The following is an 11,321-nucleotide window of genomic DNA, read 5'->3' on the forward strand; positions in this document are numbered from 1 at the left end:
TTCCTGAAGACTGACCTCCAGGGAAGGAGACTGAGGTAGGGAGAAAGGTGAGGGGAAGAATGAAGGGAATATAGAAAGGAAAAAGGAAAAGTGACACATGGAAACTCATGTTATTATTAATTAGCACATTCATGCTTTGTTTCTTTGTGTCTTATGGACCATCAAGTAGTAATTGTTGGATAAACCAGTGGACACTGACAGGTGTGAAGATGGGAGAAAAAGGATAAGAGGAGGAAAGAGTCTGAGGGACCCAGAGATGAACTAGTTCCCTAGTTCCTCAGTAGGGTACTGAGACCAGATGGAGCTCTGTCTGGCCAGTACGCGCTGGGTTTCTCCCCATTTCAAAGTTTTGGTCAGTGCTCCCCATGTCCTTATTCTGCAGCTCATTTGGCTCTCTGTTTGACTTTTTGTTTTCTTGTTCCTTCCCTTTACCCTCCATACTTCTTGGTTCTGCCCAATCAGGGCTGGGGTCATCAAGGAAACAACCACTGTTTGCTAAGTTGGTGTGCTGTGATTTGCAGCGAGGAGGTTCCTGGTCCCCATTTCATGGCAGAGGTGCTCCTGTCTGTGTTCCTCTCCAGCCCAGGTGTCCTCTGGCTGTGAGAAGAGCACCTGGACAGACCCAGCCAGGGAGGGTTTTGAGGTGGAAAACAGGAGAGAAGTGGAAGGATGTGAGTACAAAAAAGGGGAAAGGAAGGAAGGAGCTGGGGAAAGGAAGAGAAAAGGTAGAAGACAAGGGAAATCAGTCCTGTTTGGAATTCAGAGTGTCCTGAAGCAGCGGATTGGCATATCCCCATGGCGAGAAGGCGTGAGAGGGTGCAGCTCGATGGATGAGACATCCCCAAGGATCAGTCCCTGCAACAGCCAGGCTGGCCTCCACCCCTGCCAAGATGTGAGGCACTCAGAAGGGGTTTCCTAGGAGGAGGAGAAAATAACTTGAAGATAAATCTCTATCAGCAGTTTCTATCGTGAAATTACTGAACCAGGCAGGCGAAAGGCCCTCGGGAGTCATCTCATCTGTGCCTGGGGCAAAGCGCCAAGCAGCTGTGTGACAAATGGAGGCAAAGCACCGGGCAGCCGTGTGACACATGGGAGAGGAAGTCCACCGAGTGGGATTCCTGCTGAGTGGTGCTGCAGGTGGCGCCATCAGGCAGCAGGTGCAAATGCCACCAGCTTTGTTCCCTGCCACTCTGGCCTCCTTCCTCCCATGATCTCCAGCCCCTCCTCTCCTTCCTTTTGGAATTTTGATCCCTCTATAGCCCTCCTCTTCCTCTGATTGCTTCTGGCTCCCTTTCCTGGCTTTTTGTTCTCAGTTTATAAGAAGGAAAAGTGAACTTACTTAGCTCTTCAAGAAATTGTCCTGAAAACAAGAGAAACAAAGAGGTGATGAGCAGAAGATGACTAGCCCCTCCCCCACTCCTCCCTGTGGAGATGTGCAGTGACCCATCTTTCCCTCTCCACTCAGGCACCCCACAGATCTCAGGATGTGGGTCTCCTCATGGTATTTCTAGGGAAGCAGGGGTTGGGCAAGGGAACAGGGGAGGAAGGAAATCCCAGCTCCCTGAATCTTGAGCCTGGGTGCCACCCTCTCTGTTTCCTGTTCAGGGCTGACTTGGTCCCCGACCACCAACCGCTCGGTGGTCCTGTTTTTTGCACGACCACTCCACCTGCCAGTCTCCGATGTAGCCAGTTGTAGCAGATGATCAAGGCAACCAGGGGTCCAAGAACCGGCACAATTACAAACAGGGTAATCTTCCAGCAGGGCACCCTCAGAAAATGGGGATCTGAATCGTTCACCACAGAACAGACAGGATTAGCATGGGTTCCCCCTGACATCCCACCCACCCTTCTCCATTTATTATGGGGTTTCTTAACTTGGGGTCCAAGAATACTGAAAGAGTCTGGACAGAAACCAGGAAGTCCATGAACTTGGATGAGAGCAGCACTACATCTTCAGTTTTACTTAACTTATAGCAGAATTTAGCATTTTCTTCCATTATACGTGTAGGCAACGAACAACAGCACCTGCGACTTTGTCAGCAGTAGGAACCACAGATCTTTTCATATCCCAGTAGGGTTATTACAGACCTCTTGGAATACTGTTTATGTTCATCAATGTTTTGAAATTACAATAGTAGTTAGACCTACTGCTAGTTTTCATTAAAGAAATATTTATGTTACTATATCACAAATGTGTTTGTATTTTGATAACTATATTTCAATACAGTAGTTCTCTTCATAATCCTATGTATTTTGTGTGCATTTAAAAACATTCTTCTGGGAAAGGGTCCATCTGGTTTCACCAGACTGGAATTCATGGTACAAAAAAGAATTACGACCTGTGCTATGAGAATCCTACAAAGCAAAGACCCCATTCCTTCCATCTGGGTGTGCAGAGATTGGGTGTGTGGGTGTGTGAGTGACAGGCCTCCCCACTGGTCCCTTGGTATAAGCACTAATGGACCTCTCAAGCAACAGGGGCCAGGGTCACCTGCTGCCTCGGGAAAGCTTTCCAGAGCAGGGACCATCTGTGCTCTACCCAATGAAATCCTATTGAGCAACAGCTTATTCTGCAACATCCATTCATTCATTCAACAAATATTTGGGTGCCCTTCTATGGCAGACATTGTCTTCAGGCACTGGGCAATCTGCAGTGAACAAAAAAAGAGAGTCTGTATCCTTGAGCCAGCACTAGTGGGGCTTGATGGTTTCACTCATCCTCCAAGAAGCCTTTCCTTTTTAGTCAAGGATAGTTCTATTATTATTTACTCTATTATTCTATTTCTGCTGGATATATATATTTGGTGGGGATGGATAAATTAAAAAAAAAATTTATTTTGAAATAATTTCAAACTTACAGGAAAGTTGTAAAAATAATACAGAAATAATATGTGGAACTCCAATGAACCCCACACCTGATACTCAGATTTACCATCTGTTAACATTTTACCACATTTGTTACATCATTCTATCTTCATCTGTTTTCTAAACTTTTGAGACTAGGTTGTGTTCATCTTGCTCCTTCCAGATTTAACACTTCCATGACTATTACTCTATTTCTACTGTACTCATGTAATCTCACCTCTCCAGGAGCACAGTAGATTATACATATACATGCATATATTCACATTGTTCTCAGTTCAGGTATATGCATCACCTCCCCAACCAGACACCAAGTTCACATGCAAAGAAACTGTTTACCTCCCCTTTGTAATCCCTGAAGAGTGAAAGTATGTGCAGTGTTTGTAATTCCTGCAAAATGAGTTAACATAAGTAAAGCTGTTAGAATAGTGCTGGACACTAAAGCATTATATGAGTATTTGCTTTTCTCTTACCAGTGCAAATGATTACATCAAGGGGGAAAAAAAGGAAGGGAAGGAAATGCAGGAGGCACTAGATCCTGAGAGCCAGGGGTCCTTATTCCCCCAGGTAACTGGCACCCGAGTGAAACAGCAAGCTGATCAGGGATGGCCAATTCACCAGCACTTACCAAAACTCCGGTGGAGATTCTCTGGAAGAGGAAAAAGGAAATGGATTTAGTAGGACATGCTGAGGGGTTCCTTTATTCTCTGAGTCTTGGTTACTTCATCTCTTAAAATTGTTTATAGTCGTAGCACACGATGGAGGAAGGGAAGCTGCAGATTTTTACTTCTACCCTGGCTGAAGGTAGGGGACAGGAATGAAACTTTCTACACTCTGCTGGTTATAGGAGTTTTGAATAGTGAATTTCCTGCCCACAGGGGGCACAGAGTAGGGGAGAAGGTGAGAAAATGACCACTGCACTTATGATAGAGGATAAGGAGGGAGGGATTGCGGAGTTGCAGGGTGTTTGGAACTCACCTATCTCTGCCCAAAGTTTTCCTAAAATAGAAAAAGGCAACATTTTTAGCTCACGCTCTGGTACCAGGTGGGGCCCCTTCCTCACCCAGTGACCCTGGGCCTCTGTGCAGGCTATTTCTCTGCAGCCTGGGAGCATCCTTGGGACATGGAAAGAGCACTGATTTGGAGCCAAGAATCCTAGGTTGTAGTTCAGGCTCTTTCTCTGGCTATTGTGGGGATTAAACACGGGACCAAGAATGTGGGGAGACTTGGAAAACAGCATCACCCCAAAACAACATACAGTTTTATTCCCTGTCCCCCTACCTACTCTGTGCTGCTTTTCTTGGTTCTGGGTTCACATTGCCATGCTAACCTGCTGGGTTGTTACTTTGTAAATCTAAAGCCACCTTCTATGTGAATGAGAAAGGAAGGAGCTAAATGTTTACTGAGCAGCTACTTTGTGACAAGCTTAAGTACTAGGCACTTGGCATACATTAATCCTGTCTCCAATTTAGGAGAGAGGATGTTCTCTCCACTTGACAGAGGAGGCAGCTGAGACTTGGATACCCTAAGAATTTTGCCCAGGGTTCGAATAGTTGATCAGTGCTTGAGCTGGGATTCAAACCCAGGCTGTGTTCAGGTTTTCTGATCTGCCACATGGGAGAAGGAGGTAACGGAGGCTCTGGTGTATTTTCAAGGGGAGACAAAAAAAACCCATCACTAACCACACCAATATACCCCACCTCCTACCCCCAAAACCCTTCTTGCTGCTTTATCTTCTTTAGTAATGGGGAAGGCTCCAAAGCAAGTTTTGAAAGGGAGCAGGAGGAGTGAATGTCTCGTGCTTTGGCACTGGAGAGAACACTTTGAGGGCAGAAGGCTCAGAATGGAAGCTCTGGACACAAAAGAGGAGCTTCATCAATGGCTGAATCCGATCCCTCAGTGCTGAATGGAAAAGAAGGAGGGAACAATTTTTAAACACCTATTGTGTGGTTGGGGCTTTTATTTAGAGGATCTTTTTTTTTTTTTTTTTTTAAGCCAAAATCTCGTTATTAGCCCTAGACCTGCCTAGACGTGTCCAACTTGGAAGCTCATACTCAGTTGCGTGAAGCTGCTAGGTATGGAACAGGAGCCAGAAGATGAGGGTGGGGAGTGGGGGTTGGTTAGACTTGAGCTCTGCTATTTGCAAGCTGTGTCAGCTTGCATAAGTCACTGAACCTCTCCAGACATCAGCTGCTTCCTCCATAAAGTGGGCTTCTATTTCAGCCCAATCACACAGGGAAATGCAAGGTCCTGCAGAATATCGATGTGACAGCATTTGTTAAGATGTAAAGCTTCATGGTGTCATGAGGCTCTGAACCCAGAAGTCTCAAAAATAATATCAACTGCCCCAACTCTCAGAAGCCAGCTCACTTCAGAGAAGGACCCCTCCCTGCCCAGAGTTCTGCTCTTACCTCTCAGTCTCTGCTGCAGGTAGAGGAAGACGAGGCCTACGGTGATCTGCAGGAGGAGCACAGGTAGGACTGCGAGGAGAACCAGCACCCCAGGGGTGACCCAGTAGAAGGGATCTGAAAGGCACAGCCGGCATCCGTAACCCCCACACCCAGCGCAGGGCCTGGGCTTGATAACTCGTGTTCAATAAGGGAGTGAATATCACGTGGATTCAAAGGAGGCAGCACACAACTGCCACCTCAGCTTAGCCTGTTTCCAGGAGGGGCTAGTGGTTCAGAATTGACTGGAGTGAAGGTTGTACAGTATCTTGGGCCAGGCTTGGGGAGTTTTGAGAGCCAGTTAAGGGAAATGGATCTGATCGCCAAGACCATGGGGGAGCAGAGTGCATGGAAGGATTTCATGCTGAGGGCGACAGGCTCTGATTTATTGATTTGTGGGCCTGAGGTGGGAGGGACCTCAGTTAAGAAGCCACAATAATAGTCTGAACTAGGACAGTGGTGGTGTAGGAAGTCATGGGATTCGTGAACTTTAATGTGAAAAAAATATGTGTTTATTCTCAGCGACCTTTAAACTGAAATTTTGTGCTGCTTTCAATTATGCTTGTAGGCAACATAATAATATGAACGGAACCTGTGATGTTGTAAAAATTACAAATATTTTCATATTACCTTAGAGTAGTTGTAGAAATCTCAAAATATCATTTATCACTATTTTAGAGTGACCCTAAGGATTGCAATTATCCCCTAAATCTTCTTATTTAATATTTTGATAACTGCATTTCAGTGTAAATACGTTTTATTTTATGCATCTAAAAGCATCATTCTAAGAAGGGGGCCCATCAACTTCACCAGTCTGCCAAAGAGGTTTATGACAGATGAAGGTTAAGAGCCCCTCTGCTGGAGCTGGTAAGGGGGTTGGATGGGTCCACAGGATTTGGCAACTAACTGGGTGTGGTGTGGAATGGGAAGTGAGGGAAGCAGATGGCTCTCCACTCTCCGGTTTGTGTGCTTGGGCGAGTGATGGGCTCCCCTTTGTTTCCCCATCCTAGAGTTTGCTCCTCAGTGTCCAAATCTACTCTTCCTGCCTAATCTGTATAGACCATGCTGCAGTCAAGGCTCTTTTCTTCTTGATCTCTGCTTTTGGAAGCTACACGAGGCTATTGCCATCAAAGGTAGGAATTAAGCCTAGGCGAATAACATTAAACTGGTCCAAAAGTGATTCTCAGGCACAAATACAATCCAGATTAAAGTTTTTGTTGGTTGTTGTACTCCCCAGAGGAAAATGCAACAAACTTTACTTTCAAGTTCTTATAGAAAGTTATATGCATAGCAGTGTGACTTAAGCGTACGTACTTTAGTTCTTTTTTTCTTTCTTGGCATACCTTTTATACTTTCATAGAGGATTAGAATTACAAAAGAGAGAAAACCAGGCATTATAAGCTTCCCCATGCAAAACATTAAGCACTATATAGCACACCTATGAAGTATGGTTACCAGAATAAATCAAACCTGAATCTGATCACCACCTCTAGCTCTATCAGATTACAAGAAACATCGGGCAGGGAGGATGCTGTTTTAAGCAACATGGGAATGCAATCAGCAAAATCCAGACTATGGGAAACCCTGCAGGGCAAACACCAGTGTTTGGATCTGATTCAGACAAAACAACTGTCAAAATATATTTAAAAGCATTTAGGAAATTTTGAACATAATAATTGATGATTATTAAGGAATTTTTGTTAATATTTAAATATAATTTTTAAAGATGTGTATTGTGGCTATGCTGCTGCTGCTTTTTTCTGGGGGGTGGGGTGCAGTTCTTATCTTTTAGAGACATTCTCAAGGATTTAGCAATGAAATGCTTGTGCTGCCTGGGATTTGCCTCTGAGTAATGCAAGTGAAATGGTTGTCTTTGGTTTGATTGCATTGCAGCTAGGTGATGGATATTTGGAGGCTCATGATATTCTTTCTATTTTTGCATGTTTTAAAAATTCACAATGAAGAGTTTAAAGGAAGTATTAAGACAATTAGTAAAAATAAAATAAAATAAAATAAAATAAAATAAATGCCAAGAAAATAAAAAATGAAGTTGGAAAGAGAGACCAGAAACTCTTTAGAGAAAGAGGGGGAGGTAATTACACCAGAAATTTGCAACTACATTGTTACTGCATTTCATTCCAAAATTTGTCTTAGCTTCCTGGCTCCCTAGGGGAGAGTGGATGGTCCCTTATTTACTTGTAAAATCTTCTCTTTCTGGTCTCTTAGGCATGCTGATTACAAGGTGTGTGTGTGGGGGGGGGGGGGTGAAATTTGGAAACCAACCCAAACAAAAACTACCTCCCCTAAGGGAACTCAGGTTTTCTTTCTTTCTTTCTTTTATGGTAGGGACGGGAGGGGAGCAGGAGGGCTTGTGCTGGGGCATACGGTTATAGAGCCAATAGAGAACCAAGGAGGGAAACTGCAAACTGGAGAGGTCCTTGTGCAGGCTCCCCTTGCAGGTAAAAATCCCCAATACATACAGCTGTATGAAGGATGTTCTGTGACTCACAAAGCTGTTTTCTTATCCCTGCAGTCTGTCCCTAGAAATAGGGCTTTGTCAGTCAAGATACAATGCTGTTTTCTGGTCGCAACACTGCAGCAGTCACCCTCAAGATACAAAAAAATGATCAATTGTCTGATGTTTGCACTGCAGGAGGGAAAAAGAAATGGGACTGGTCCAGGATCTGAGGCTCAGGCCTCAGAAAATTTTTGTTCTTTAATTAAATAGCAATTATCTTTCCAAGTTCCTCCTCCATCCACTTCACCTTGTCCATAACTTAACCATATTGGCTAGAAGAAAAATAAACTCCTAAATCATCCACCAGACAATGCATTCTGGAAACTAAGATTCTGGAGAAAGGAAGAGCGGAAGTGAAATCTACAAGTGACACTTCTTTGCCAGTTATATTCAGACATTTGTTTTATTTGTTTATTTACTTGGGCTAATATGTACTGGGAATGTGCTTTACAATAATGATCCTTGAGTAATAAAGCACCACAAAAAGTCAACCGAGAAATTCACTGTAATTGTATTTGATCAACAAGAAGTGGTAGGACTAACTGCCCTTGTTTGTAAAAAAGAAAAATATTCTAAAGCAAAACAGAGAAGGAAAAAAATCTACTTGGATAATTTAGGTTAACTCTCAGAATTTTCTTCTTTCCCTCTAGTAAAACAAAATAGTAAGAAATTGATTATTTGAGATTTTTGCTGCACCCATTTCTCACCTCTATTGTTTTTTTCTTTCTTTTTACTTTTTGCTGAATTTTTTTCCATTTTTCTCTACAAATATACATTTTATACATACTTTTGTATGAATGAATATAATCATATGCATTTTAATATGGTCTTTTTATTTTATTTTTTTTTATTGGATCACACCTTCATCCTCCCTGCTCTCCCCTCTTCTCCCCAAATGATCCATGTGAACTTTCCTTTGAATATGCTTTCTTCCATTTCTCTGCCTTACATACACATACAAGCACAGGGTTTTTGTTTTTGTTCCCTGCTTTCTGAAGTTTGCTTTTATCACTCAACAATAACCCAGTGAATTCCTCCAAGCCCTTTAGTGTGACTGTCAAACAATCTTTTTAATGGCTGCGTAACATTCATGGAATGGATACCATCATTTATTCAGTCACTTCCCTGCTTGTGAATATTGACTTTGATTCCAGTATTTTCCCCTCTCTGAGTGTTTCAACAGATCAATGAGCATATGAGTTCTCATGGACCCATGCACATATTTCTAAGGAATAGATTCCCGAAGCGATGTTTGGGTTAAAGGAGCCCATCTCAATTGAGTGAATGACCGAAGTTTCAAAAGGCGGTCTTGCCACCTAACAGATAACATCTAATGCTATACGGCGCTACTCACCTTCCACTTTCAATTCCATCGCTGCCTCCTCCTGGTATGAATGATCTCGGAAGAAGCAAGTGAAACCTCCCTCGTCTGAGAACCTCACATTCCGGATCCTGAGTGTCACTTTTCCCTCGCCAATAGAATCTTTCAGAAGCTCTGTCCGGCCCCGATATTCAGGTGCCTGCTCTCCATCCTGGTCTTTGCCATTTCGATAGAGATGAACCACCCTAGAGAAGGGGGGGCGGTACCAGCCCACCTCCATGCCTGTAGCATTCTTCCCAGGAGATATGCGACATGGCAATTCCGCTTCATCCCCCACCAGAGACCGGATGGGGTGCCCTGGTCCTATCACTCTGAACTGTCCTGTCCAAGACACCAAAAAGAAGAGACAGAGGGTCAGAGGGAAACTTGACATACAAGCATACTTTGAGAAGTGCTGCTTCAAAACAGGGAAAGAAGACAAAAGATTTTTAAATGGAACCCTAGAGACAGAGAGGAGCTCAATTTTTCTTCCTGAGTATTTACAAAAAGCAAAAATGGTCTCTGGTATGGAGATTCTGTGAGTGACCTGGACAGAACATTCTAGCATGTGATCATCTCAACAGTTGCTGTCCACCTTTCTGCCAACTGTATCCATCTCTGACTCCCAAGCCCCACCTTAGGTCCCACCTTGGACTGTGGTTTAATTCTCCCACAGGCCTGCCCGTCTGTTTGGACTTGGCCAAACTGATCCTTATTCTCCCTCATGAGGTTTTACTTTTGTGACTCCATCCACTTTCACTGCTTGGCTCAGCCTTCTGGACTTGTTCACACCTTCTTCTCTAAATTATTCTCTTCCGAGACCTTCTACCCTGGGGATGGCTGTATTTCATTTTCCTTTTCCTCTGTACCTTCAGCCCTCACTAATGGTCCTGGACCTGCTCTGTACACGTTCCCAGTTGTTTACCTTTGTGGGATGTATCTCTTCCCTCAGACACCAATATAATAGGAGATAAGGCTGGTTTCTCCATTAGACCTGGAGACATTTCCTCAGGGACCAGATGAACAGAGCCTCCCGTATTAGTCAAGTGACTCCCTAGGTTGGGGATCTGTCATTTGTTTGTTTTATTTCTCCTCAGCACATGAAAGTAGGGCTTGTCAATAATTTGTTGGTGCCTGAGCACAAGGAGCGCAACTTTCAAACATTCATTGACTATTTACTATGGGACAGGCATTACTAAGCATGTTATATGCCTCATCTCATTTAATCTTGACAGCAACTCCAAGAGGTTGCTATTATTATATCCCCATTTGGTAGGTGAGAAACCAAAGCTGGAAAGGCAGGTGAGAAACTAGTTTGAGAAGGACTTTAAGTTAAGGTCATATAAAGGAGTTTGGATTCTATTCTGAAGGCTGTAGGGAGCCACTGAAAGTTTCTGAAGAGGAGAACCATGTCAGCAGATCTATTTTAGAAAGACAACAAACACAGCAATTTAAGGGTGAATTGAAGGAGGTGAACCCTTTCTGTTCTCAGGGTCTCCCCAGGACAGGAATGAAGATGGGTCTTACCTGCGTAGCTGGAGGACAGCTGGAGGAGGAGGAGGAGAAGTGGAGGGAGGCAGCTGGGCAGAGACGGGCTCTGTAAACTCGCCATCTCCACTGCTACTGGGGACAGAGAGCCCCCGCAGTGGCGTCAGGCCAAGCAGAGGCCCTCGGGGTGCATGTCCCCTCCACTGAAAAAGTCTCCAGGGAGGGCCTGGGAAGGCAGTGCTGCCTGGGACCCGCCTCCACCCTGGCCAGTGTTGCAGCTGTGCCTGCAGGAATGGCCCCACGTCACCCTTGCCAGGCACTTGCACAAAAGGGCTACAGACTGCGGGATGAGGAGGGTTTGCCTTCCCCACCCCGTCAGAGGAATGGAGCAGAGGCTGCCTGGTACTGAGCCTGCCTCCCCACTCCCTCCCGGTGACCCAGCCTTTGAGGGGCCTTTAGGATCTGATCAGTTGGGATGGATCGCTCACGGGACCTTAGGAAGAGGTTTGTTCATAAGGTTGCTTCAATCCCTCTCCTCCTAGCACTAGCCAAGGGAGAGGGATTATTGTTGGCTCTTAAGAAAATTTGGAGCCGGTCTTCTATTTTTATGGTCTCTTGACGGTCATCACCAGGCAATGCTTCTTGG

The 11,321-nt window shown here is 44.5% G+C and overlaps 1 protein-coding gene across 8 annotated transcripts; it reads right to left on the minus strand.

Annotated features, from left to right (window-relative positions):
• Positions 1-91: 91 nt before the first annotated feature.
• Positions 92-11,020, minus strand: MOG (myelin oligodendrocyte glycoprotein). Of its 8 annotated transcripts, none has more exons than XM_037844809.1 (9): positions 10,715-11,020; positions 9,182-9,529; positions 5,274-5,319; positions 3,841-3,861; positions 3,491-3,511; positions 3,202-3,252; positions 1,668-1,784; positions 1,340-1,360; positions 92-915 (listed from the first exon to the last, which is right to left on the minus strand). In XM_037844809.1, the coding sequence occupies exons 1-8, from the start codon at positions 10,797-10,799 to the stop codon at positions 1,348-1,350; spliced, it is 702 nt and encodes a 233-aa protein (XP_037700737.1). In that variant the 5' UTR covers positions 10,800-11,020; the 3' UTR covers positions 92-915; positions 1,340-1,347. The 8 variants fall into 8 exon arrangements, with proteins under 8 accessions (XP_037700737.1, XP_037700733.1, XP_037700739.1 ...); XM_037844805.1 differs by having other exon boundaries at positions 5,274-5,387; positions 10,715-11,008; XM_037844811.1 differs by lacking the exon at positions 3,841-3,861 and having other exon boundaries at positions 10,715-11,019.
• Between the last annotated feature and the right edge of the window lie 301 nt (positions 11,021-11,321).

This window comes from Choloepus didactylus, chromosome 7 (assembly GCF_015220235.1).
Source record: "Choloepus didactylus isolate mChoDid1 chromosome 7, mChoDid1.pri, whole genome shotgun sequence".
Classification (NCBI taxonomy): Eukaryota; Metazoa; Chordata; class Mammalia; order Pilosa; family Megalonychidae; genus Choloepus; species Choloepus didactylus.

What these genes read in the sequence shown, in the direction of transcription:
- MOG (XM_037844805.1), bottom strand. Translation starts at nt 10,799, where the DNA reads ATGGCGAGTTTACAGAGCCCGTCTCTGCCCAGCTGCCTCCCTCCACTT. An exon ending in GCTGTCCTCCAGCTACGCAG is followed by an intron (nt 9,530 to 10,714) that starts GTAAGACCCATC and finishes TGTCTTGGACAG; the next exon opens with GACAGTTCAGAGTGATAGGA. An exon ending in AAAACTTTGGGCAGAGATAG is followed by an intron (nt 3,512 to 3,840) that starts GTGAGTTCCAAA and finishes TTCCTCTTCCAG; the next exon opens with AGAATCTCCACCGGAGTTTT.